This window comes from Phaseolus vulgaris, chromosome 9 (assembly GCF_051622355.1).
Source record: "Phaseolus vulgaris cultivar YP4 chromosome 9, ASM5162235v1, whole genome shotgun sequence".
Classification (NCBI taxonomy): domain Eukaryota; kingdom Viridiplantae; phylum Streptophyta; class Magnoliopsida; order Fabales; family Fabaceae; genus Phaseolus; species Phaseolus vulgaris.
In genome coordinates, this window is record NC_143506.1 from 33,519,838 (window position 1) to 33,545,829 (window position 25,992).

The 25,992-nt window shown below is 32.3% G+C and overlaps 2 protein-coding genes across 4 annotated transcripts; one reads left to right on the top strand and one right to left on the bottom strand.

The window, feature by feature from the left end:
- LOC137821759 (protein ENHANCED DISEASE RESISTANCE 2) lies at positions 1–24,493 on the top strand. Of its 3 annotated transcripts, XM_068626506.2 has the most exons (22): positions 1–384; positions 1,027–1,101; positions 1,295–1,348; positions 2,378–2,443; positions 6,166–6,224; positions 7,153–7,229; positions 7,593–7,709; positions 9,049–9,083; positions 9,303–9,403; positions 9,489–9,584; positions 13,672–13,736; positions 13,915–13,986; positions 19,092–19,265; positions 19,540–19,733; positions 19,874–19,940; positions 20,564–20,739; positions 21,178–21,279; positions 21,905–21,952; positions 22,435–22,578; positions 22,662–22,757; positions 23,516–23,617; positions 24,209–24,493. In XM_068626506.2, exons 1-22 carry the CDS (start codon positions 196–198, stop codon positions 24,299–24,301), a joined length of 2,202 nt encoding a protein of 733 aa, XP_068482607.1. In that variant the 5' UTR covers positions 1–195; the 3' UTR covers positions 24,302–24,493. The 3 variants fall into 3 exon arrangements, with proteins under 3 accessions (XP_068482607.1, XP_090151664.1, XP_090151665.1); XM_090295538.1 differs by lacking the exons at positions 1–384; positions 1,027–1,101; positions 1,295–1,348; ... (7 more) ...; positions 13,672–13,736; positions 13,915–13,986 and adding an exon at positions 18,241–18,380; XM_090295539.1 differs by lacking the exons at positions 1–384; positions 1,027–1,101; positions 1,295–1,348; ... (7 more) ...; positions 13,672–13,736; positions 13,915–13,986 and adding an exon at positions 18,521–18,661.
- Positions 15,939–17,034, bottom strand: LOC150025271 (zinc finger BED domain-containing protein RICESLEEPER 2-like). Its single transcript, XM_090295540.1, has one exon. The coding sequence runs from the start codon at positions 16,905–16,907 to the stop codon at positions 15,939–15,941; it is 969 nt and encodes a 322-aa protein (XP_090151666.1). The 5' UTR covers positions 16,908–17,034.
- Positions 24,494–25,992: the final 1,499 nt, after the last annotated feature.

The window sequence follows — 25,992 nt, forward strand, 5'->3', positions numbered from 1 at the left end:
GATCGTGAGCAGTTGAAAAAAGAAAGAAAGAGAAGAGAAGAGAAAAGAAGTGGGACCCAGGTAATAGATCTACGTGTGCAAAGAGGGAACGTATATTAGAGGCGAAGAGGCCTATCATTTCGTTGCTCTGTCATCTCATTCAATTCAATCTCGCGTAACGCAACGAAACACAGGAACAAGAACAAGAAGAAGAAGATGGATGCGTCGTCGAGCGGAGAAGGTTCTGAGCGCGGCGAAGAGAAAGGGATATTCCAATACTTTGGTTGGGTTTATCACATTGGCGTCAATTCCGTTGGCCGCGAGTACTGCCACCTCCGATTCCTCTTGGTCAGGGGCAAGTGCGTTGCCATGTACAAGCGTGACCCTCACCAGAACCCTGGCATTGTATCTCTCTTATCCTTTCCTCTTTCTTTTCACTTCATTCCCCACCACATCCAATTATAATTTTTATCTCATCTTCATATAAACCATTTTCAACTCTCAATCCATATCATTATCATCACTTTCTATGTCTGTCTAGTTAATTAATATGTTCAATCAATGTCACGTTATATATATTAATTAGTGCATTTAATTTGAATTATACATTTTAGTCTCAAATTCTCTCTCATATACATGTGTTTATATGCATTTGTGTGGAGCTTATTCATTTTAAATATGAGAAAATCAAAGATTTGTTCTGGAGAATACTTTTTACTAGTTAAAATTTACTAAATTGATCAACTTTGCTGGAATTTTAATCTTGCTTGATGATTTTCTACATATGTAACAATTATAATTTTTAAAAACTGAATAAATTTATAATTACTTGTGGATGATACAAGTAATTAACATCTTCCAATGTCCTCGGTGTATATTTTTGCTCACAATGTTTGTATAATTTTAGGGTTTCCCTGATTTAATTTTATTTTTAATGTGAGTTGTAATCACTTTTGAGCATATGCGTTTCTTTTCTTCAGTAATATTGCATTTGTAGCTTTTATATTGCTTAGATATATCTCATTAAAACTTTTATCCTTTATTCAGAAACCCATTAGACAGGGAGTCATAGGTGCCACACTAATGGTGGAGGAGCTAGGATGTCGGAAGGTCAACAATGGGGTAAAACACAAATGTTTTCATTTCTTGTATTTATCAAATTTACTGATTTTGCATTTAGTTGATGGTATATACTCTACTGGTACAAGATATAAGTTACAACTAGCTTTTTGACTTGTGATTATATGTGTGTGTGTGAGTGTCATCTTGTACAGTTCTTGGTACCTAACTAAATATGTTTTATTTGCTTCTCCAGGATCTTTATGTAATACGATTCTACAGTCGACAAGAGGAGGGCAGAAGGGGAGAAGTAAGTTATAGTTCTGAACTGTTTCTTTTCAATAATTGTTGATAGAAAGCTGCTTGACATATACTTGCTTTTAACTGGTGTATCAGTTCATAAAGAATTCAAGGTAGCATCTTAGTACTTGTTCCTACACGTCACCAAGTTTAAAATCATAGTTCAAGCTTCCAACTTTTAACATATGACATAAATTGAACTAGTGAAAAACTATTTGGATTATTTTTTATTTAAAACCTTGCTAAGTTGGCTTATTTGTTCATCTATCCCGTGTATGGTTAATGGGAATATCTTCCTTAGTAGTGCTGCTGCAACCCTCTTCTGGATACATGTATTCAGTTGAATTTCCTTTCTTGTCTGTCAATTCATACACCTTAGTGTTCTCATCTCTGCTACACTTACTGTTGGTTCTTATTGTCACGTCAGTTCCAAACATTCTTTGCTAGTCTTGTAGCTGTGGGGTAGAATTTTCTTGAGTTCGATAGTTATTTTGTGCATGAAAGCTTTTCTCCATTTCATCGACCTAGCCTGAATTCTATGTATGGTAGATAAATATATTATCTACTTTATGCTTTTGTATTGCTTCATTATAGTGCTGACATTTAGAAGTAATGCTTTCTATACAAAAAATATTACTTTTAGTTTCTTTAATCTTACTGGTTTATGTTGTTTATGTGCTATTATTTTTAATCATAATAATGTACAATTGAATATATTATTGATATGCTATCAAGATTAAATGGTACAGAGTACATAATTACAAAAGTTATGCTTATCTAGTATTTTCCTTATTTGTTAGCATCCTTAATAGGGTGGCACCAAAATGCTTCAAACTAGATTTCTACAATAAAATTATGTTTAAGTTTTTTATTAGTTTCAGTTATAGTCTCTTGATCCAACAAAATTCTCGAGTGTCTGTACTAAAGAACTTATTTATTTGAAATTGAACAAACCCTTTTGTTTCATGGGTGCCATGCGTTTTTTTTTCTTTTTTTTATTCAGTATAGAAGTGAGTTTTTACATAATTTTTTTTTCAAGATTGCTTGTGCCACAGCTGAGGAAGCCCAGAGATGGATGGAAGCGTTTCTTCATGCCAAGCACCAGGTATGTAAAAATAGCAGTAAGATTTCTTTTATAATGTAAATAATTTTTTCAGTATATTACTCATGTTAATAATTGTTACACAACTAAGCCTGGTTTTTATAGAAAGTGTGCTTATGGGGCAAGCGATTTTGATCAAAGTTTATGATATGCAATCTAAAGAACTTGTAGCATAACAATGCAAACATGATTTTTAATCACATTATGAAAGAATGGGCATTTTATTGAAATAAACTAGGAAGAAAGTGACAGGAACTTGGGTATTATAGGGTGCCTAAGTTCCGGATCCAGTAGTATGAGATGCTAAATGGATAATTTAAGTGCTTGATTCTTCTTCCTTAATAGTTAGCTTTTGAGGGTGGGTTTCTCAAATTCTTGGATACTTATCAATTGGTATCATAGCTAGTTGTCGTTATCTCAGAAAGGCTACCTAGAAGGGTTTTGACCGATGAAAGGTTTAACCAATGGAGAGTTCTATGAAGTGTAACCAAGTGAAGTGTTGTAGATAATTCCTATTATAGAAAACTACTGGTGAGTTAATGATACGAAATTTCCCAATAGTTGTCATGTCAAATTTCATCTTAAAACCAATTGAAATTAAGTGAAGTTGCCCACTAGATATATAAACCACACTCCCAATAATTACTACCAGGATAAGATACCTGATACATTGTCAAATTTCATTTAAAACCAATTGGCAGAAAGAAGAATGCAACTCGATTCTCTTAAAAAGTAGAGAAATCTGAATGAAATCAAGATGATATGGACCGACCCCTCCTGTTCTTGCACCAAAGATCTTTCCATTTCTGTAGTAAATGGAGTTCTTTTTCCAACCATAAATTTAAAGTTCTGAAAAATAGAAAGAGCTTGAAATTCTTGTTTTAAGAAAATATATCCTAGTAAGATGAGAGTAGGCATTCACAAAAGAAACATAGTAAGAAAAATCAGTAGATGAAGAAACAGGTGAATGTCCATACAAGCCTCTATAAGGTTGACAGACAGTTAAAAAAGGTTGAGAAGAAAGTTCATGGGCCTTGCCCATGCAACAAACAAAACACAATGGCATAAAAATTTTGGTAGAAAATGGTATATTACAATTTTGAAGAGCAATATGTATAAGATTGATATTAGGATGTCTTAATCTAAGATTCCAAGTATAAGCATTACTAGTAGTAAAAGTATTGGAAATTGTAGCATTGTTACAAAAGTTAATAGAACTATTAGAAAAATGTTTAGGCATAAAAGGGAGACCTGAAAACTGATATAAGCCATCAGATCCAACACATCCGCAAAGAAGAATGTCATTGGATTCCAGAGATTTGACAAAACAATGGTCAGTATTCAAAATAAACATTATTATGTAAACTTCCTTACACTAATTAGATTCTTGGTAATTGAAGGAACATGTAAAATATTGTTAAGAGTTAAGTGTATCTTTAGGTTGAAAGGTGAAACGAAAGTAGTAGAACCAAAATAATGTATAAAAAAGCTTGCCCATTGCCATAAAAAATCTAATTAGGCCTTTCAAAAGCAGTGTTTGTTGTATATTTTTGAGTGAAATTTGTTACACGAAAGAAGCATCTGAATTTGGTAATTAGGTTCAAGATGAAGTGGGTGCAATGTTTATTATCATAGCATGTGATTGAGTAGGTTCAGTCTTTTAATAAGCTGTGGAGGCCACTGTGATGTTGAAACATACCCAAGATCTGGTATAGTTTGGAGAGTATCCCAAGATGGAGCGACATGAATGAGGAAAAGAAAAAGGGTGATATTAAGAATTAAATTTGTGATACCAGAACATAGCAGTGTGAAGATATTTAAAGCAAACTTGACATTGCTTAGAATCGCAATTTGAACGGCCCATTCCAGCATGACCAAAATGTCATTTGTAACCTCGTCTAACCCCACAAATGTCATTTTGGCAGTATTGTTATATTGGACTTATTGATCAAGAACTTGTGCAGAAGGAATAAATGAATTCTGGGAAATATGAGTGAAAAAGTAGAATTTAATTATTTCTTTCCATAATTTTGTAGATACAGTTCTTGAGCAAGAATTAAGAGAGGTTATTTCCTCAACTTCCTCAATAGTGATACTATCAACTTTGCTTTTAACAAGAGCAACAATAAAATCATATTCTTGAGGAAGACCTTCAAGAATTGAATCCAAATGTTTATTAAAGAAATCACATCACCAACCGAACAAAAAGAAAAAGACTAACTGTGCGATTATCCAAAGTTTCTTAAATCAGAGCAAAGCTGCCTTGCCTTAGTTTGATTTTGACGAAAAAATAGGCATGTATCTATACTTCATATGAGTGAACACATCCAAGAATAGAGGAACAGATATCAATGGAAAGAGAGGACTAAAGCCAGGCAAGAAGTATTTGATCTTGTTGTTCCTAAGAAGGATATTATGGATTAACATGATTTACATCACAGTTTTGATTTGTTAGAAAACGTGATGGTACTTGTGGATCAACAACAAAATGATGCACCATAATAACAGGTTCAACCTGCTGATGCCACAACAGAAAGTTCTTGTCATTAAGCTTCTCAGTAATTTGATGTGAAAAACTGATAGGAACTTGTGTTAGTGTAGAGGAATGAGTACTGGTGAGAGGAGGAGGGGTTGGAGGTGGATCTAAAGGATCTATAGAAGCCACAGAAACAACAAGAAAAAGAACTGACAAAAGACAATAAAAGGAAAAAGATGAATTGGCTCTAGATACCATATTAAAACTAAGGAATGTATTTCATTACTAAAAGAAAATTATAGAAAATTACTAAGGAATTATATATATATGGTTAAAAGCACAACAAAGGAAAGATTAGTTGTAGCAACTCTGGAAACAGAAAACAAAAGAAATAGCCTCTCTAACTAGGTTGTACTTCCTTTTCCTAACAATTCTTTCATCATTATTTCCATATATTGTCTTCCTTTTCTTACTGTTGCAAGATGCACCTTGTTCAAGTGTTGTACCTCGTTATATTGGGGGTTAAATATTTCTAATTTTGGCTTGAAGCTTTTAGTTGAATACAATGATGAACCCTCCACGGTTCTGGCCAGGAATGCTTCTAGAATCCATTGCAAATCAACCCACAATTTCTAGTTAAACTTATGTGATACTAGTTGATAGATATGTTATCGAAGTAGTGAGAAAGATAAAATTTTATTGATAGTAATAATAAGGAAAAATGTTTTAGCAAGGATGATACAACGCTCCAGATGTTTAAGTGACCACCTTGTCACAAACTTTCTACTTGAAAGAAAAGAGCTCACAAAGTGTAAAGAAAACTAAATATATTTGTGTGTTTGAAATACAAACTCAATCCCTTTTTATAAGCTAAACTTGTTAAAGGAAGTAGGAAACTAAACATAAAGGGAAACTAGGAAGGAAAAATATCTATTCACATAAATACAAATATACTTTAAACATGGTAGAAGATTTAATTCTATTTACAACATTTCTAATTCTCTAAAGTCGCCTTCCTCTCAACATTTTTCTTATTTATATGTAACATGCCTCTTCCTAATTATACTTGAATAACTATGGGTTATCTAATAGAATTTTTAAACAGCATAGGCTTTCATTGTATTTAAATATTATGTGAATATTTATTTTTCGTTGTATTTAAATAACTATGGGATGTCACAAAACTATCTCCATCATATGTAGCATGATATGCTTATTTTGAATTTATTTAACATAACCTCTTTTGCAGGCTGAGCACGAGCTATTAACAGAAAGTAATGCCAGAGATAAACTAATGCTGGATATGGAGTATGTGTGTGTTTTTTTACTTCACCTAGAACTCACTTTAGCAAATATATGATAGATTAGCATTTCTTGAGCAATCTTTTTTGACAATTTATGAAGCATAGACTCTGCCTCTAACTTTAACACTGACACTAGACCCAATGACTGACAGACACTAGACCCAATGACACTTTTACCCTTTAGTGTAGTGTGCAACACGTGTGAACAGGTGTCAGTGTTGGACACGTGGACACACTAGTTTTGGAGAGTATTTGTGCTTCATATGTATTTGAAGGCTTTTATGCTTTTGATAATATCAAACTCAATTGTCTTTCAATTTCTTATATTTTTTAATTTTTATAAAATAAACTTTAGTAATACTGATCTTTTAATAATATTTTCAAAGAATATGTTTTTCCTTAAAATTTTACTCATATTTTCACTACAAGGAAATCATGAAATAGAAACCAATTTTAGAGACCAAAAATAATTAATTGATATAGTGACTAAATTAGAGACCATTTTAAAGACTAATTTTTTTTTTGGTTTCTATATTAGTTTCAATTATTGTTAAATAGTTTCTAAATTGGTATCTAATTAGCTACTAAGGTTTTAACTATCAATTATTTAGATTCTAAATTTGGTAGCAAAAACGTTGGTAGCTAATTATATACCAATTTAGAAACCATTTAACAATAATAGAAACTAATTTAGAAACCAATTTTTTTTAATCTTTAAAATGGTCTCTAATTTAGGTACTATAACAACTAATTATTTTTTGTCTCTAAAATTGGTTTTTATTTGATGATTTTCTTGTAGTGTTTGATGTTTTTGGTGTAATGAATGACATGTGTGATTGTTGATATCATTATCAAATTGTTTCTTAGAAGTCATCCTTTTATTAGATAACTTATTGTAAACTAACATATCATTTCCCTTTTTGGTATGAAAGGATCGATCTACAAGGAAATCGACATAAAATGAAACGATATGCCTCTGGGTTCAAGAAGCTAAAAAAAATTGGCCAAGGTAATATGATTCACATTGTTCAATCTATAAGGCTTTTTGGTCTTAACATGCATAAAAGAATTGTAACTTTGACTTGTTATTATACCATGTAATCATATGTTATAGTTTGGGTAAGATAATCTATTATTTTTGTATTTTAGTAGTGTGATGGTTTGTTTCCTATTTTGAAAGGAGGGATAGGCTTACATTATTGATATGACCAAAACATTTGCGGGGAGATAGTTGTGAAAATGTGAATCTGAATTATCATTTCTACCTTTTTCGGGAATCTTATATTTGTTTCTAAATTATATGTTTGTTGAGCTTGTTATCTCTCTCTCTTTATATACTAATTAATATTACTTTTTCTTTTTCATTTTAAAGGCCCAGAGACACTCTTACGTCTATCCTCAAAGTTTTTTGGTAATTCAGAAGGCTTTGAAGGGGAAACTGGAGATGTATTTGATGAACATCAATGGAAATGTGTTCGTACCATGTCTGGTACTTTTCTTCCGCCATACACAATCTTACAGTCAATGCAAATCAATATTGTTGCTTCAGCACCTTTTTCCTAATACTTATTAAACTTAACAAATGCTCATTTCTACCATGTTTATATAAAGGTTGTATTTTCTTTTTGATGGAAGAAGATACTTATTGCTGAGAAAAGCGAACTAGAGAACTACAAATAGTTGAGGATAAGAAATCCTTTAAAAAAAGACAAAAGACAACATAAACCACAAAAATATTTAATTTTTTCAAAAAGTGGGGGAAGGTATAAACTTTCATCTTTTATTAGTTCATCTGAAAAGAAGTATGAGAGGATAAAAATATTTGATTTTAACCGATTCATTGTAAATCAGTGCAAAAGTGTATATATATGCCATTCCTAAGTAATGCATGTACTAATTTCTTGAATCCCTACTATATTTCAAATGAAATAATAAAAAATGATTATTAATAACTCAACAAAATATTTCCTAATAACTCAATATTACCCGTCAAGCTGATGAATGAATATCTATCATTATCATTTCCACTTTGCATGTGAGATTATGCAACTATTCTATGGGAAAGCCTTTTCTAAACAAATTTGCCAGCTAAAGTCAGGATGAGACATAGGAAATAGTAATAGGGCCATTATCTAATTTTTATTCATTGAAATGTTAGTCTATATTTATGGTTTAATCATGTTGAATTGGATTCTCAGCAATGTCAATGCTAAGGGGAATCATAGGTTCTTCACATTTCACTTTTGATCATTCAAGAAAATCTTCAGCTATAATATTTCACACACTTCTTGTGCCAAAGCTTGGAATTTAGCATCGGCACTAGACCTTGTAATTACATTTTGTTTCTTACTTCTCCAAGTCACCAATTTTCTACCTAAGAAGATACAATATCCTAAGGCTGACCTCCTGTTAGTAAGAGATCCTACATAAACTTCATAAGTGTATACTTCCATATTTAACTTTCCATTCTTCTTAAATAATAACCCCTTCTTGGTCTTGTCTACAAATATTAAAGGATTTTGTTTACAGCTTGTAAATTCTGCTCTCTTGGATCATACATGAATGGATTGACCCCTTTCCTATTTTTGTTTTGAATAGAACAAATATAGAAAATTACATATCTCTATTCGAATTTAATCTTTTATCTAAGAAGTTATCTACTGTGCTTTTCCTTTGGGCCTCATTTGCCTTTCAGATTATTCAGCATAAATGATGTTCTTGCTCATATGACTCTTGTACTTGTAATTCTTGCTTTCATTTGTCATGATTGAAAAGCTTATAGTTGGATGTATCCTTATTTTTCTAGATGTTTTTTTTTGCGGTTTCAGGCATTAGAATCTTTGAGGATGTTTCCGATCACAAGGTATGTATATGCACATAAGATTTGGGACTCATGGGTAAATTGATTCTCACCATTTATCTTCAAAACTAATTAGCTTTGAGTTCATGTATGTATGTTACTGTAATAAAAGTACAATACCTGACTATATAACGTAAAAATTGAATGCATGCTTACTTTTGTTGTCCTATATATTTCTTTTGTCTTTGAAACTGCTTTGACATTCCTTTTATATCTTTGTAGACTGGTAAGGGCGTCCTTGTTAAGTCTGTTGGTGTTATTGATGCAACTGCAGACAGTGTGTTTGAAGTGTTTTTAAACACTGAGCGACAGAAAAGATATGAGTAAGTTACCTATAAAAAGTGTTTAGAGTCTTGATTCTTGATATCATATTGGGTAACTTATTCTTTCCTATAATTACTTTTTCAGGTGGGATATGTTGATGGGTGACCTGGAGTTGGTAGAGACTTATGATAGTAATTATGATGTTGTTTATGGAACATATGATCCTAAATATCTTACTCGGTAATCAATGGATGTTAACATTTTCAGAACTTGTAAGGATCATTTGTTGGTCAAGATAAGAATGTATAGGATAAGCCAATAAGAGAGCAAGAAAAAAACGGAAAAGGATATAATCATATTAAGTTCTTATCTTATCAATAATTAGTGCACACTTGATAGCTTAGTAAATAACAACATAACAGCAATTCCATTAGATGAGGTCAGCTAGGTGAATCACATTTCTTTTTATCAGCAACAAAGAATTTTATAAATAAGGAAACAGTGTTTCAACCTTGTACACAAAAAGAAATAACAGAGGATGAAAACAAAAAAGCCAACAAAGAATAACATTATTTGTTGAAGTCTTGTCCCCTCAAAAGACCTTCGAAAACTACACTTTCCCATAAAGCAAAGAAAAAAGAACCAGAACCCATCCAAAAATCAGATAGAAAAAACAAAACGCCATAAGCCTAAGCTAGATCGCTTCGAAATCTTGAAGCTAGGTGAATCACATAATGGAGCTGAGCTTGAATTATCAAAAACCAATTTCACATATATTCACCATCAGATCTTGTTTAGTAATTTTCTTAGTTTCCCTCTATCCCCCTTTGTCGTATGACAAGAATCATATGATATATTCTTCTAAGGGATACCTTTGATGGCCTTTTTGCAAAATCTCTAAACCACCTTAACTATTTTTTGTTATATTTTACTCAATAGGTGGCACAACAATGTTTCACCGTGTACAATTTGCTAGATGTAGAACATTTAACACATGTAGGAAATGCTTAAGTTAGTTCCATACATGTACATGTTACTAGGATTTGATTAGCATTTATTATGTTATATTGTTGTGCCTTACTTTTGTGAAGATGAATATGGGTTCTATATTAGACACGGTTACCTAACCTAGTTTGGTGTCTATAGTTTTGGGTTTGATTATGTTAATTCTAATCCCTTTTCCACGGTTACAGTGCCTCATTCAACCTTAGTTTCACATGTGCATAAACCTCACTTATTGATCATCACATGGCTCCAATTGCCAATGTTGCTAAAGTCTTAAAATTTGTTTGTAACAATGATTTCAATTGCAATGTCATGGTTTTAGGGATATTTGTGAGTATATTACCATCACAATTGCAATCACATTTATTGATATTATCTCATATGTCACTCCAGCCCAATCCATTGTGGAAGAATTGAGAAAACTTCTAGATGTTGATGTTAGAGCGAGTGTTTACCGCTAGGTCAAAAACTATAGTTGATAGTTAGAGAACAACTCTTTCTATTTAAGAACATAGTAGTCCAAACACCATGATTTGATTGTAACTTGATCCACATGATATCCACTGCAGGACAATTGATACCACATGTAGCAGTTGATTCATTAGAAAAAATAAAAAAGAAGCTTGACAAGTTGAATATGGTGCAATCTTTTTATGGTTTGAAGAATGCACTTGTGATAAAATTCTGACTAGTCAAGAGGTTCCTTTCACGAAAAAAACTCAAAACTCAACTCTTTTGTTTCTAGCTTGACAAAGGGTGGAAATTTGAGATATCGAAGTCCTTTACAATAGTGTTCTATTTGGAAGAGGAGGTCGTGGAAACCATGAAGGTAAAAGTGGTCACTATAAAATGCGTTTGAAACCTTACCAATGAAGCTCCATAGGATAGGACATTAACTAACAAACATCATTTATAGAGTAGCTAATTTCAGACCTAATGCATATTGCAAAGCACCAACCACATACTTCTATTGGGTGGCATCAAGAAGGGAATTTAAGCCATCTTTGGATAATTTGCAGCCACCATGGGAGAAGAGATAGGTTTGGCTACATCAATACTAGGCTAAGATAGAATATCACAAATGTATTTGCTTTGAGTGAGAACAAGAGATCTATCTGATTGATTTTTAACTTTAACACCAAAAACTAATCAAGATCACGAAGATCTTCAAGGGAAAATGCTAGGTGAAGTTTTGAAATAACTAAATGTACTGAAAATGGTTGCAAGTGACAATGATTTAATTACATACACAAGAATATGAACCACAACATTACGTGAGTCGATAAACAAAGATAGATCACACTTACTGATATTATTGCAACTGCATCATATTCACAATTTTAAATTCTTTTATGTATTCTTCTTCAAATAGCTCGAGAGTTTATCAATTTTAAGTGTGAATTGATATATAATTGATAAAGCTTTGCATCCTCTGTCAACTTGACCAAATTGATTGATCTCCATTGTTCCTCTGTCTATGAAATTTATAGCTGCCAAGTAATTATATATGATTGATTATCTGCTTTATCTTCCGTTACTTTGTTAGTTTATGTTTGCATTTGGGAATTCAATACAACTATTGGAACATTTCTTTTTTATTACAATAAAAAGAAGATGAACAGTTTTCATTTCAACTTAGTAAGAAGTAATTTACCAGAATTCATGTGTCATTATTACATAAAAATTAAAGCAACTTCTTCTGGACATACACACACCACACGTGCCCTTTCTCCTTTACCATCCCAACCTCAACCTACCCTTTCCTCACGCCATAACGTCCAAATGCTGCCATTGCATAACTTTCATAATCTCTCAACACCATCAATGGCCGCACCACAACTTCACTTCCCCCAGGATTTAGATTCCACCTCACAGTCAAAGAACTTATCATCTATTACCTCTGCTGCAAATCCTACAACCAACAAAGTGTCATTCCCTTACTATTATTTAAATATTGGGTGTTTCTTCCTTACACCTCTACATTTTTCTCTCTGCAACCTATATTTTTTGAAATATCCAAATTACCTTTAACAGTTTTGGATGGTTCTGAAATAAGTGTTCTATAAGCAAAGGTGTTTCTGGAATAGGAAATTCAGAAGACAAAAAAGTTATTTTAGAATATTTTTTTTTGAACATATTTTTGATTTTCAAAATGGTAAATTTAAAATTCGTAAAATATGTTTTGGAAAAGATATTCCAAAATGTTTACGAATTGTCCTTTCTAGGAACAGGTTACTAAGTGCCCTGTTTGGGATGTAATATGCATACACTCTTCCATTTCATTATGAATTTTTCATTTCCGTAATGTAAATATTACAGATTACCAATTCCAAAAACACAACAAAAACGAACCTTGTCTTTTTTCTCCAATTCCAACACCATCCACTAACCTCTACAATGTCATCGAAAAAGTACACATGTTTATCTAAAAGCGCACTAAAATCATCAAAATCGTCCAGTCGCTTGTTTTGAATAGTGCAATGGAAATAGCATAGAAGAAGGAGACGTTCTTGGGTTCTTAAAAACTTCCAGGGTTAATTTTGTCAATTGCCATTTCTGATGGGCTGCGGGAAGTAAAATGTAGGGTGTAGAAAACATCCTTAAATATTTTATTAATTTATTTGTGAAATGGTTAGTATATTTTTTTTACAGGAATTGTATTGTATGGAGAGAAATCATGTTACTTTTTTCTTGCTGAGGGACCAGAAGCACCGCAATGGTTCATCATTAGTCTTGGTTGTGCAATATTCTGTTTTTTTCTTCAATCCTTGATCACAACTCTCTTTCTTCCCCAAAACGACGCTTAATAGTATTTTAAATTTACAAAATAAATGTATAATAATTTTTTGCGTTAGTTTTTACGTAATAAAAACAAAAAAAACACGTGGATTTTGGTAAAGTATTTCCTTGTGTTCAATTTAGCTGAATTCTTAACGGAGTTGAAAGAAAACTAACAGAATTAAACTTATTGTATTAAAAAAGAAATGTTCCAATACTCATTGTGTTGAACACATATTTCACCCAAGATTTGCATAGTCTATCAATTTGACCAATTGATTAATCTCTATCCTACAAAGTTCTATTACTAGAGATGTATTATAGGTTTTGTTATATTTGTGCCTCTATCCATGGTATAACTCTTTATGATGCAATTTAGTTGCCAAGTAATTTATATATAATTGATTATCTTCTTTTTCTTTCATTGCTTTATTCATTTATATTTGCATTTTGTGAATTCGTAGCAAATTTTGTTGTAATGACTTAATCCATGTTTTACTTTTAAAAATTTGTATCCGTAAATTTGCTCTAAAACCTTCTCCAGGTGGCATTCAAAGCGTGATTTTATCTTCTCTAGGCAATGGTTTCGAGCACAAGATGGAACATACAGTGAGAATATATATTTTTATTTCACTCTCTTTTTTCTGTTGAAAATTTCTCTACTGAAATAACTCCCCAAAACTTAAGTTATCATAAAAAAAGATTGCATGTTTGTGGCTTTACTTCAAATTATGTTGTACTATGACCAGGTTGATTATGCTCACATACTTACGTTTTATTGTTGCAGCTATCTTGCAATTTCCATCTATTCATAAGAAAAAGCCTCCAAGATCAGGATATCGTCGTACAAAAATTAATCGTAAGATATTTTATTATCATAAGTAATTCATATTAATCGTTGGAGCACTAGCTTTCAACTTTTTAAACAACTCTTCACCTCCTATCACATGCATACTTGAAATGCAAAGCTGAACATAAAAGTAATTCAAATCAAAAGGAAAGTCATGCAATGAGGACTTTACACCTTATGTTATACTAAAACATCATTGCTGAGGTATTCAAACCGTCATAAAAAACAATAATTTTCTTTTTTTTGAAAAGTAAGAAAAAAAGTTAATTACTTAGATTTTGTATTGTAATGGATCCCCTATTGTGTAAAAAGAATACACAAACCAGAAAAGGCTACTCAATCTCTACATACTTTTTAGGAAAACACCCAAAACAAGATCATGCTTGTTTTTTCTTTAAAATTAGCTGATGATTCAACAAGACATCCCACAAAGATGCAAGGTTATATTTGAGCCTAACGCACTAAGTTTTGGCTTAGTATGATTTAACAAAAATGGGTGGTAGAATAGAGAAATCCCATTTTGTTATTTTAACTGGTATTCTAACATCAAGGGTGACAATACGGGTTGTCCCGCCCCGCATAGGCCCGCAAAATATGGGCCGGGTTGACCTGTCCCACATAAATAATGCAGACTGATTTTCATGCACATTAAGGTGGATCCGCGGGCTTGCGAGTCGATTCACATAACTTCTACAATGGACTATCATATAAATAAATCAAGTTTGTGGAAATTGATGCAATATGAAATTATGAATGAATCAAGCCTCTGGTGTACAAGAAATTAAGGCAAACAAATACACCTCATAAATTCTGAAATTGCTTAGACAAGATGACCAAAAATCATTCATAGTACACATCATCAATAGTTACAAAAGTTTTGATGAAGTAAAAAAGAACACTGAATAAGCAATTGACATCAATTAACAATCAAAAGTAGTTACCACATCAAACACTTGTTATGCAGTTACTATTATATCATCTTCTTCCACTTCAAGAACATTAGATGCAGTCTTAGAAGAACTTTCATCTTCCACTTTTTGATAATTATAATCTTTTTCATCATCTGCATACATTTGAACAAAGACAATGAAAGAATGAATTTAAAACAAAAGTAATACAATAACAATAGGATTGGTTAAAATAATTAAATTACCCTCAGAAAATCCATGCTTCCAACTAGAAGTACAAATAAGTGCTTCCACATTTTCAGGCAAAAGAGAATTCCTATACTTGTTAAGAATTCGAGAACCAATGCTAAATGAAGATTCTGATGCACCTGTAGTTATAGGAATACTCAACAAATCTCTAGCCATTAAAGCAAGCTGCGAAAAACGTTGACTATTATTTTTCCACCACTCTAACACATCCATATGCTCAAAAAGATCAAAATCCAAAGTTGGCTCATTCAAATAAGTGTCAAGTTGTGTTCTTCCAGTTTGATTAGCTACTTGAAGCTTGAACATTTTTAATTCCTATTATAGATGCAATAAGTTAGTAACATATATAATGGGAAAATACAACAAAAACTAAAAAATTAATTGAAGTACATTCAAGTAAACAACTTACATAAAAAAGACTTGGTTTAGAAGTAGAGGAGGATGAAGATTGTCCTTGCTCACGCTTTAGAGTATTTGATGATGTTGTCAAACCTTTGCTAGAATATTCGGCAAAAAGTTTGTATAATTTTTGCTTGATGTTTTCCAATTTCAGCTCCCAAGTTAGTGAATCAATTTTTTCAAAGCAAAAACTCAATGTTTCTAACTTCATCCTTGGGTCTAAAATTACACCAAATGCAAGTACAACACTATATTCATCCCAATATTTTTCAAATTTGACTATCATCAATTCAGCCATATTCTTAATTAGTGCATCTTCATCTTTCACATTTTCCATCAACAAACATTGAATTTTCCAAACTTGTAAAAAATACAAGTTGGAAGTTGGATAACTTGTAGCAGAAATCAAGGTAGTGATATCATAAAAGGGTAACAAGAACTTACAAATTTTGTCTGCTCTCTCCAATCTTCCTCTGAAGGGCAATATTTATAAGACTCATCAACCAAGTGCAAGCTTCCAAAAACACGTTGGTATTTAAGAGCATTTTTAAGCATCAAGTAAGTTGAGTTCCAACTTGTAGGGACATCCATACACAATCCACATGATGCATCAATATCACTAAACTTTTCAAGACATTGTTTGAATTTCACCATTCTACTCTCTGAACCCCTCACATATTTGATGCTATTTCTAATTTGGTTCAAAGCCTCACCAAACACCTTTAATCTTTCTTGAACAATTAAATTTAATATATGTGCACAACAACGAACGTGAAAGAATTCACCACCACATATCAAACCATTTTGTAAAAGAAGTTGACTTCTTAGAGTATTTTGGAGAACATCATTAGAAGAAGCATTATCCAAAGTGATAGAAAATATTTTTTTCTCCAATCCCCAATCTTGTAAAAATTTGTAAATTTTCTTAGACAACTCAAAACCTGTATGATGGGGAGACATATGACAAAAGTTGAGTAGCTTGCTATTTAACTTCCAATTTAGGTCAACAAAATGGGCAGTCAATGATATGAAACCCTCAGTATTAATAGATGTCCATAAATTAGAAGTTAAGCATATCCTATTAGGAATTGAAACAAGCAATTCCTTAAGCACTGTCTTTTCTTTGATATACATTTTCCCAATATCAGTCTTAACCGTGTTTGTAGAACCCATAATTGCATCAGGACACAAGTAGTTTATCCAAGTCCTAAGTTCGGGATACTCAACAAATTTATAAGGCAAATTATGTCTAATAATTAGATTAGACAACAATTCACGATGTACAACTTGATCTATCTTTTTTCCTTTCAACTTTCCCTGCATATCTAAAATCATTTGACCCACATCTTCAGTTTTTCTTTTATCACACTTCATAACATGATGATTTAAATGAGAAGTGCCATATTTTCTTCCACCAGTTGCATATATTCTATTGCAACTTTCCCTTTCTTTTCCATCCTTACCGACCTCAATCTCAGTAAAATACCTCCAACAATCAGATGTGGTAGTCTTATCCCTTTTCTTTTTGTCAGCTTCAATAATTTCGGATTATTTTTCAAAATCATCTTCCTCAATTTCATTTTCACAAAGAAGCATATTAATATCCTCTTCATCCATTCCAATTTCTAAATTAAGATCCTGATTAATACCATAAACATAAGAACAACATAAACATAAATAAGAAACTATCTAAACATATAATCAATATAATTATATTATGTTTATTATATACAATGGGGTGTAATGATAATTTATTATGAATTAATCATGTTATTAATAGATTTAAATATCATTTATTAGTCTTATATATTACAAGAAAAATATAGCAACATATGCAATTTTGGGGGGACTCGAAAAGTTGCCTATGAGATTTTATCCAAAAGAGAAAATAAATAGCGAAAAAAATATAAACAAAAATGTACCACAAAATTGTAATTCATATGTAAGTTTTTCTTTGGACTCAAAAAGTGCTTCAGAGTTCTTTTTCCACAAACTAATCAAGTCTGCTCATCCATCTTCTCAACTCAGCAAAGTAATTGAATTTGACCTATATGTATTATACAGTAATTCGTGGCAAATCATTGCGTATATATACTGTTTGCCATTAAAATTTAATGGTCAGTGGATTTTCATTTGTTAATTTTTTGCAACCCACCTTCATTATATTAAAACTATTCTTTTAGAATGTTATTGCGGAAACATTAGTTGGAACTTTAATATTTTTAATCCACACAGAGTAACATTTCAGATTCATTATAAAATATTAAATTATAAACCCAATCTTACAGTGAATCAATCTCTACATTACAAATTATGCCATTTTCTTCCCTTTTTTTTTTCTCCTCCAAATTATTGATCTTTCATTTTTATAAAAATAAGTGTAAGCAGACAAAAATTTATGTTACTAAACACACAAAAGGTTTACATTCTAAGCTCCTACAAATAGACCGTGATATAAAATATTAACACACAAAGAACTACATTCAGCAAAAGATGTGAACAAGGTCAAGCAGAGAGGAATTATGAAGAAGAAAAAGAGAATCCAAAAGAAAAAACAAGGAATAAACAAGAACACGTTTCACGTGGAGGCTTTTACCTTTCAATGAATCAAAGCAATGTTCTATGTTCGCTTCGCTGCACTGCATAGTTGGAAAGAGTTTCAATTTTTAGATTTGCAAAAACAGAGGCAGCAAAGTACACTTAAAACTTAAACAACCCCACTCCCACTCCACAACCCAAAAATACATTAAAAGAAACAGGGATAGAACCTGGAAGAAGACGGCGGTGGAGAGCGGTGGCAGATGGTGGTGTTGGCTGTGGAGGGAATCGGCAGATGGCGGCACATAGGTCTATTTCTTTTAGGGATTGAAAATGAATATGATGATAAAAGAAAGAGGCAGCAGCGGGCTTGCTATAGAAACTGAGAAGATATATATGGATGGGATTTTTTATGCGGGCTTTATGCGGGCTAACGGGCCAGCCCGCCCCGCCGTTAGCCCGCACGGGGTGCGCGGCGGGCTTAAGTGAGTTAGCGGGTCAAATGAGGGAATCCGCCCTGCGTTATTTCTTGCAGGCTACGGGTCGGTCCGTGCGGTGCATTGCCACCCACATGATCTAATATGTCGAGGGTAGCATAGCTTTGCTTCTTTCTGTTGTTTCCTGTTACTGGTTTTCTTTATCACTTACACTTCTAAGTCTTTGTCTATGTTGAATTTCTTATTTTATTAAAAATACAAGGAGTAATTTTGATGACAAGGTATTAAAAGATATTTTCGCTTCTTATTCGTGCATTTATGCACTCATTGTCTTGCACTCAAACATTTTCTGGCAATGTGTAATCTGTGCTACCTTAAAATGTTTCAGTGTGCTTGCTTGATTGCAATACTTCAACTAGTTGTTGCTAATGCTTGTGGCATAAACTGTCTAGAATCCTAAGCCTTCCAATAAATCCATATATTTAAGTACACTCATCTGAATAAATGAATAAAATAATTACTATGAACTTGTTTATGACATTTGTTGAACTTTTACCCTGAATGTATTTTGTTGTGGCCGCAGCATCTACCTGGGAAATCAGAAATTTGAACACACCTATGGGAGCAGATAGACCAAGATGTTTAGTGTCCCACACTTTAGAGATAAACTCAGCATCTTGGTATCGGTGGAAGAACAGCCAGCAGTGCACAAAATTTGAGAAGAGCGTCCCATATGCGTTGTTGTGCCAAGTGGCAGGTCAAGTAAATTGAACTTTTGTTTTCATCTTGTATAGTTTCAACCAAAATCTGTGGTAGAATATCTTGGCTATGGAAATGTTGACATGTCAAATCATGAAAAGTATGATATGAGGCATAAACTATTCACAAATATAGCAGAAAATCTTAAAAAACATATCATAAAAATAATGGTGAAATAGGAAAAATGGAGAAAAAGGTTTGTATTTTGTTTGCTTGCATGTTCTATGCTGTGATGTCTGTGACATTGAATACGTCATGTTAAATAATGACAGGTCTAAAGGAATATATTGGAGCCAATCCAGCACTCCTCCAACAATATTCCACTACTGCTGTTCGTTCGCATGGCTCCAACCCTTCTATGACCGGTTCTGACTTTGCAGAGCTACAGGATGAGTTTTATGATGCAATCGCTGCCGAGCCAGTGTCGTCAGATGATGAAAGTGATGACGATAAAGGGTCTGATGAGGTTTCCTTCTTCAATCTGTGTATCAACTACAACAAAATTTTCAATAGAATTGGATATTATATGTGTTTGAGAGGTTTGAAACAAAGAAAACTTACTTCTTCTGTTATGTTATATAATTTAATCCTTACCCAATTTGTCAGGAGCACAAAGTCAAATTAAAGAATGTTTCTTGGGCCATTTCAAACGTAGCTTTGAAGCGACCTGCAGGTCAGCCTTGTTTCTTGTTATTTGCATGGGATAAAGGGCTTAAAACCAGTGTAGCTTTCTTTGTCCAGTTAATTTATTTACATTATTCAATTTTTAAATACAGCAACTGCTTTATTCTAACTTCAAAAATTACATTGATTTCTGCATCTGATTCTTTTTGGCACTATGAGACCATATACTTCAGAGAATTTAAATAAAATCACGTAGGAGGTGTAACATGCAATAATACCAGCTATTATATGCTATTGAATTCAAAGAGATGCTGTAGTCACCGTAATGTTTTATTGTCTTTTTTTGGTTTTTATTTCTCCCTTAAGTCCTTTGAGCATAGTCTTCTTATCTTCCTTTGATACTTTCAACTATAACTGATAAAAAAAGGGATCTTACTGCAGTCATTTTTAGCTCTTTTATTCATGTAATACACCTTAATCATCTAATTGCATGTGTAGTGGCCAGGTAATTCATTATTACCTTGAAAGAAGAAAAATGATAGCTTAGGATAGCTGTGAATTACAAAGGACAAGGAAGATTAATGTCACTTGAGCCTATTAATTTCTTAATTCTCTTTTTATTCTTTTTACCATTCAAATTTTTTGTCTAAAATTCTGTCAATCTGCTTGCAGCTCAAGATGTAAGGAAAGAATTAGATCCCAATGCAAGTTCTGTCACAATTGATGTGAGTGACATGCACGGCTCGTTGCGCAGAGGTGAGGATGATAAGGAAACAGACTGTTGGACTTCTCCTAGTGGTGAAGGATTTATGATTAGAGGAAAGAACTATCTGAAAGATAATTCTAAGGTGAGTTAACCATCATGGTCCATTAAGTATATGTTGGAATCACAGAACAGATTAGGTGGGTTTTGCTTTTCTGGACAAATGATAATGATACCAACAGATTTGAAAACTTATCCCATATTCAGATCAATGAGTATTTCTAATTGTTTGGACTGACATTTGTGATTGAAATAGTTAAGTGTAAAAGAAAAGGGTAGTAAACTTTGTTTCTTTTTCAAAATTAAGTATAGCATTAGTAATACATGGGTTCCGGTTTACCCATTAATTTAGTTCCCAAAATTGCCATTACGGCATTTCAGGCATATTGGTAATTCAAACTTAATTTTTTTCTAAGAACTAGCTTTTAGGCTATAGAAAAAGTAACATGCTGGCAAAGTGCTTTGTATACTATATCCCTTTGTGTTCTGGCTGAATATCGTAGATAAGAAAATTCTCATGCAGGTAGCTGGAGGAGATCCTCTTCTCAAGCTCATAGCAGTAGATTGGTTAAAAGTTGACAAAACTGCAGACAGAATTGCACTGCATCATAGAAATCTAGTTCAGGTAAAGTTTATTATACTAGAAGATTTTATCTGTAAAGCTGTTTTTGAGTTCATGAATTAAGGTTGGAGAAAATATGATCAATTTGGATTCGACACAATGATTTTCTCTAAAACCATTAGTCAATTCATGCTTTAAATTTCTCATTAGACTTTACGGATATTAGTTTCCTCATTAGTAGTGTTTCTCTGATATGGATCCTCATCCAATCCTTATTTAAATGGAGCTTTTACAGATCACTCTTCATTGTCAGATATTTATTTGTTGACAATAGGTTCTGTGAGCTTAATTTTTCTATAGCTTCATGTTTATTTTCCAATTACGTATAATACCATATGTATGGTTGTGCCCCCCCTCAGATTCTGCGCTACATTTTTTTCCATTGGGTTGCCATATGTATGTTCCAGATTATCATTTTTTCAGTCATACCTTTTCTGTAAATTTTTAAAAATAATGCTCTAGCTTGTTATCTTTTTTTTCCTATGCTTGCTGTGAGCTTAAAACTTGTGGTCCAAAATATGCATGCATGTTACCTGACTATTCTGGGGAAACCTTAAACTGGACATCTCTTAATTGTTTTATATAAAGTCGATATACTGCATAATAATCCTTACTTTCTAAATTGCAGTCAGAAGCTGGGAAAAAACTTCCATTTGTCCTTGTATTCAATCTACAGGTAAGGATATTATTGATATTGTCTATCTTATATGTTAACTTACTGCAAGGTGAAGTTTAATAAACATGTTGGTATTACAAAACCCATCCTTTGGTTGTCTTTGATATTATTAGATGTTTCTTTAAGATGGAACCAGAGAATAGTTGACCAATTGGTATTTTCTATGTACAGTTCTCTTATTTAAGCATAGAGGTTAGCCAGTTAGCCTCTATTACCTACAACTCAACTAGGAACCAACTATGGAAGTATATTTTAAAAGAAATAAGGATGAGTCCCAAAGAGCCAAGTGGACCATATTCTGTTTGTTAAATTTGTCAAGTATCTTAGCCCCATAACTGCAATTAGTAGGTATAAGATAGAAATTGAGCGAATACATATATGTAACTATGTACACAAAAATTGATTCAAAACGGAAATTTATTCAATGCTCATAGTAATGGATCTTTATCAAGGTAGATTTTTATTTTGGCCATCAATCTCAGGTTCCAGCTAAACCAAACTACAGCTTGGTTTTATATTATGCATCTGACAGAGCTGTAAGTAAAGATTCTCTATTGGCTAAGTTTTTGGATGGAGATGACACGTTTCGTGACACAAGATTCAAACTAATTCCTAGCATAGTTGAGGTGTGTGATTCTCAATGATGTTTGATATGCTCTTATTTTATGCTTGATGGTATCAGCCAGCCAATTGTTTTCAATGGATACAGGGATATTGGATGGTCAAGCGAGCTGTCGGAACAAAAGCTTGCCTGCTGGGCAAAGCTGTCACTTGTAAATACTTTAAACAAGATAATTTTTTTGAGGTAAAGCTGAAGTAGCAAATTAAGAAGTATAAAGTCTAGTTTATATTGGCTCTGAAATATTATGCAACAGATTTTGAAGTTTTTGATTAATGCATGGTAGAGCCTGTTCTGCGAGTATTATCTGGAGTTTTAGAGTATTGTATTTTTCGATGATGTTTTGGTTCATATTTGCCTATCAAATTCTTGTGCAATTTTATGCTTGAAACTTATACTGAACATCTCTGCATATTTAAATAATTTATTACATTTTATTTGAGAAATATGTTGTCAACATCTTATTTATTGAATGCATGTATCTCTTCACAGGACCCTCTCCTCTATTTATTGTAGTAGTAACACAACTCTTCACATTTTAACTCTTCCTAAAGGCTAACTCCCATCTTGGTTTACCATTTGGGAATAATTATACAAATAGGAGTCCTGTAGCCAGTCCACTCTCCTTAAGGCTACTAGCTCCGGTGATAGTTGTCTTGAACTACACTATAATCTCTGCATTGTTTTAATGCTGGTTCAGTTTTAACAACTTTCGTAGGATTTACTTCTGTAAATTTCAAGCCCACATCTCATCAACAACAACTTGTTCTTTCATGTGGAAACTTAACATTTATTTGGAAATAAGTTTGAATGTTTAGCTTGACAATCATTGAAATCCCCTTTTCCGCATTCTTAAAATTGGGTGCAATAGTTTGGAACTTTTTTGCCATTGTCATAATTTGTATGGTAGATTCTACTTTGATAGTGTTTTCCTTATTATGCAGATAGATGTAGATATTGGATCATCTTCTGTAGCTAGGAGTGTCATTGGCCTTGTTCTGGGATATGTCACAAGCCTAGTCGTTGACCTTGCAATTTTGATAGAGGTTTGTTCCTTTTGATCATAATATTATGGATAAACTATCCGTTTTTTCCATGCTCCTTCAAGTAGACTTGTGATTCTATAAAAAATGTGCAATTATGTGATTTCTTTGGTGTATTTTCTTGGGAGTAGAATGCTCATATGTTTTAGGTCAAGAGTGTTTATCAATACATTTGTTATGGAAATTGACTGATACACAGATTGTACAACTTGGTGCATATTCGAGCACGAGGAAGACCTGCAAACTCAATCTCTTCAAATTTTATATTGAAAGAAAGTGGTGTCGTACTCTCTTATGAGTTTGTTTATAATTTATTGGTATCAAATATCTTTGGTGTCTTCCTTAACAACCTAACACATACTAGAGGCATCCTACTTCTGATTTACAAGATGAGGGATCCCTTCTATAATATAAAGTACATAGATATCATGGCATACAGGGAAAAACAAGAGAGACAATGGCAACGTAGTGTGTATGTGTTTGATTCCTTGCATAAAGCATGTCAACATCTGCTTGGCCAACAATGAATAAACTCCTGTATGATTCATCAAGCTTCTTACGTAATTCTTATATTTAGTGATACCATGGTCGCAGGCAAAAGAAGAAGCAGAGCTGCCAGAGTACTTACTTGGAACTGTCCGATTAAACCGCTTAAAACCTGAATCTGCTGTGCCGTTGGGGGTTTGAGGTGTTCAGCCAAAACTATTAAATAGTTTGCCTCTTCTCTTTTACTTGGTTCAAATGTTTATAGTTACTAGTGTTGATATGTTGCAACTATATACTATATTATAATTGAAAAGAAAAATAACTTTTTGTTGATATAAAACAATTTTAAAATTGTATTAATCAAATCAGTTGTAAACTGGTCTCTTCCAACTTGCTGCAGCTGTCAAAGGTTAAAACACTTAACATTGTACAAGCCACTTAATTGTATCTATATTAGTTGAGTCTTCCTTGCTAAGATAAAATGAAAGAAATTAATGTTTTTAACAGCAAAAGTATGAGAAAAACAACACACGTACAATAAGGTTGGTATTTTATTTTCATTAAACCATTAACGATATCTCCATTACAGTTGATTATAAAAGGTTGCTTAAAGTTGAGCAACGTTGCTTAATAAGATTTACCTTTTGAACAAACGATTGACATTGTTTATGCAGACACCATTTTTTTTATAGAGGCAATGTTTAAGAAAAAAAATTATGCTTTGAATATGTGAAATTAATGGATATAATTTCTTAAGTAATAATGTGTAATTAGTTGTAAGACTTAGAAAATTAGTTTAACAACATGTTTAGCGATCTCAGCATTCAAGAGAAATTTTGTATAAGATGCTTAAATCTATGTTATAATGGTTACTATTGTATAAAAATACAGACTAAAAATAACTTCAAGTCTTCAAAAAAAAAATTTTGTCTTTGGATTCATTAAATATTATTATTCCTTCAACAATTTAACAATTTGATCATACTAGAATTGCATCTATAACTTGTAAATGGTAAGGAGTCTAGTTATAGTAGATTATTATACTAGATGAACATAGGTGAAATTTTTAATGTACAAGGATTAGTTTTTCAAAAGTCTTTTGTAAATTATGTAAGGATGTTCAAAACAAAACAAAAAAATACCCATGTATTGTTTCAATCAAAACTGACCATGGAGATGAATTTCAAAAGGAAATTTTTCTAATCTTTTGCAAAAAACTATCTTATTAACCATAACTTTCAACTCTAAGAACACCTCAACAGAAAAAATCAATTTTACAATAAATGGTTATAACAATGTTAAATGCTAACACATCTCCTAAACACTTCTAAGATGAAGTAATGAATACAAGTTGCTATTTACAGAGTAAATATATATTAGATTGTAGAATGGATTTCTAATGAATAGTGAAAAGTAGAAAGTCCAACATATTATTTCCATCCTTTTAGATGTCGATGTTTTTATTTTGAACACCAAAGAAAGTCTTGGAAATTTTTACTCCATATATGATATGATAAAGGAATTTTACTTGGATATTTTGAAACATCTATAACTTATATAGTCTATAACACTATAGTGTTTACAATTGAGGAAACCATTCATGTAAGATTGAATGGCTATAAGTCTAAAAAGGATTTATTAGTTATATGAAGCTTTTGTAGATATATATTTGCAAAACCAAACTATGAGAAAAAAGATCAATAGGAAGCATTTAACAAGTTGGAATAAGGTCTAACACAAGAACCTGAGCCTATAAGACAAAATTCACACATGATGATGAATCACCCGACTAATGTTATATTAGGTGATGCAAAATAAGGAGTAAAAGTAAAATCATCACTCGACAAATATTAGTCAAAATTTATCTCAGATATAAAGTTAAAGAAAATCAA

Coding starts and splice junctions, on each gene's coding strand:
- LOC150025271 (XM_090295540.1), bottom strand. CDS start 16,907: ATGAAGTGTGATAAAAGAAAAACTGAAGATGTGGGTCAAATGATTTTA.
- LOC137821759 (XM_068626506.2), top strand. CDS start 196: ATGGATGCGTCGTCGAGCGGAGAAGGTTCTGAGCGCGGCGAAGAGAAA. Junction 1,349..2,377: donor AGGAGGGCAGAAGGGGAGAA/GTAAGTTATAGT, acceptor TTTTTTTTCAAG/ATTGCTTGTGCCACAGCTGA. Junction 21,280..21,904: donor ATCATAGAAATCTAGTTCAG/GTAAAGTTTATT, acceptor TCTAAATTGCAG/TCAGAAGCTGGGAAAAAACT.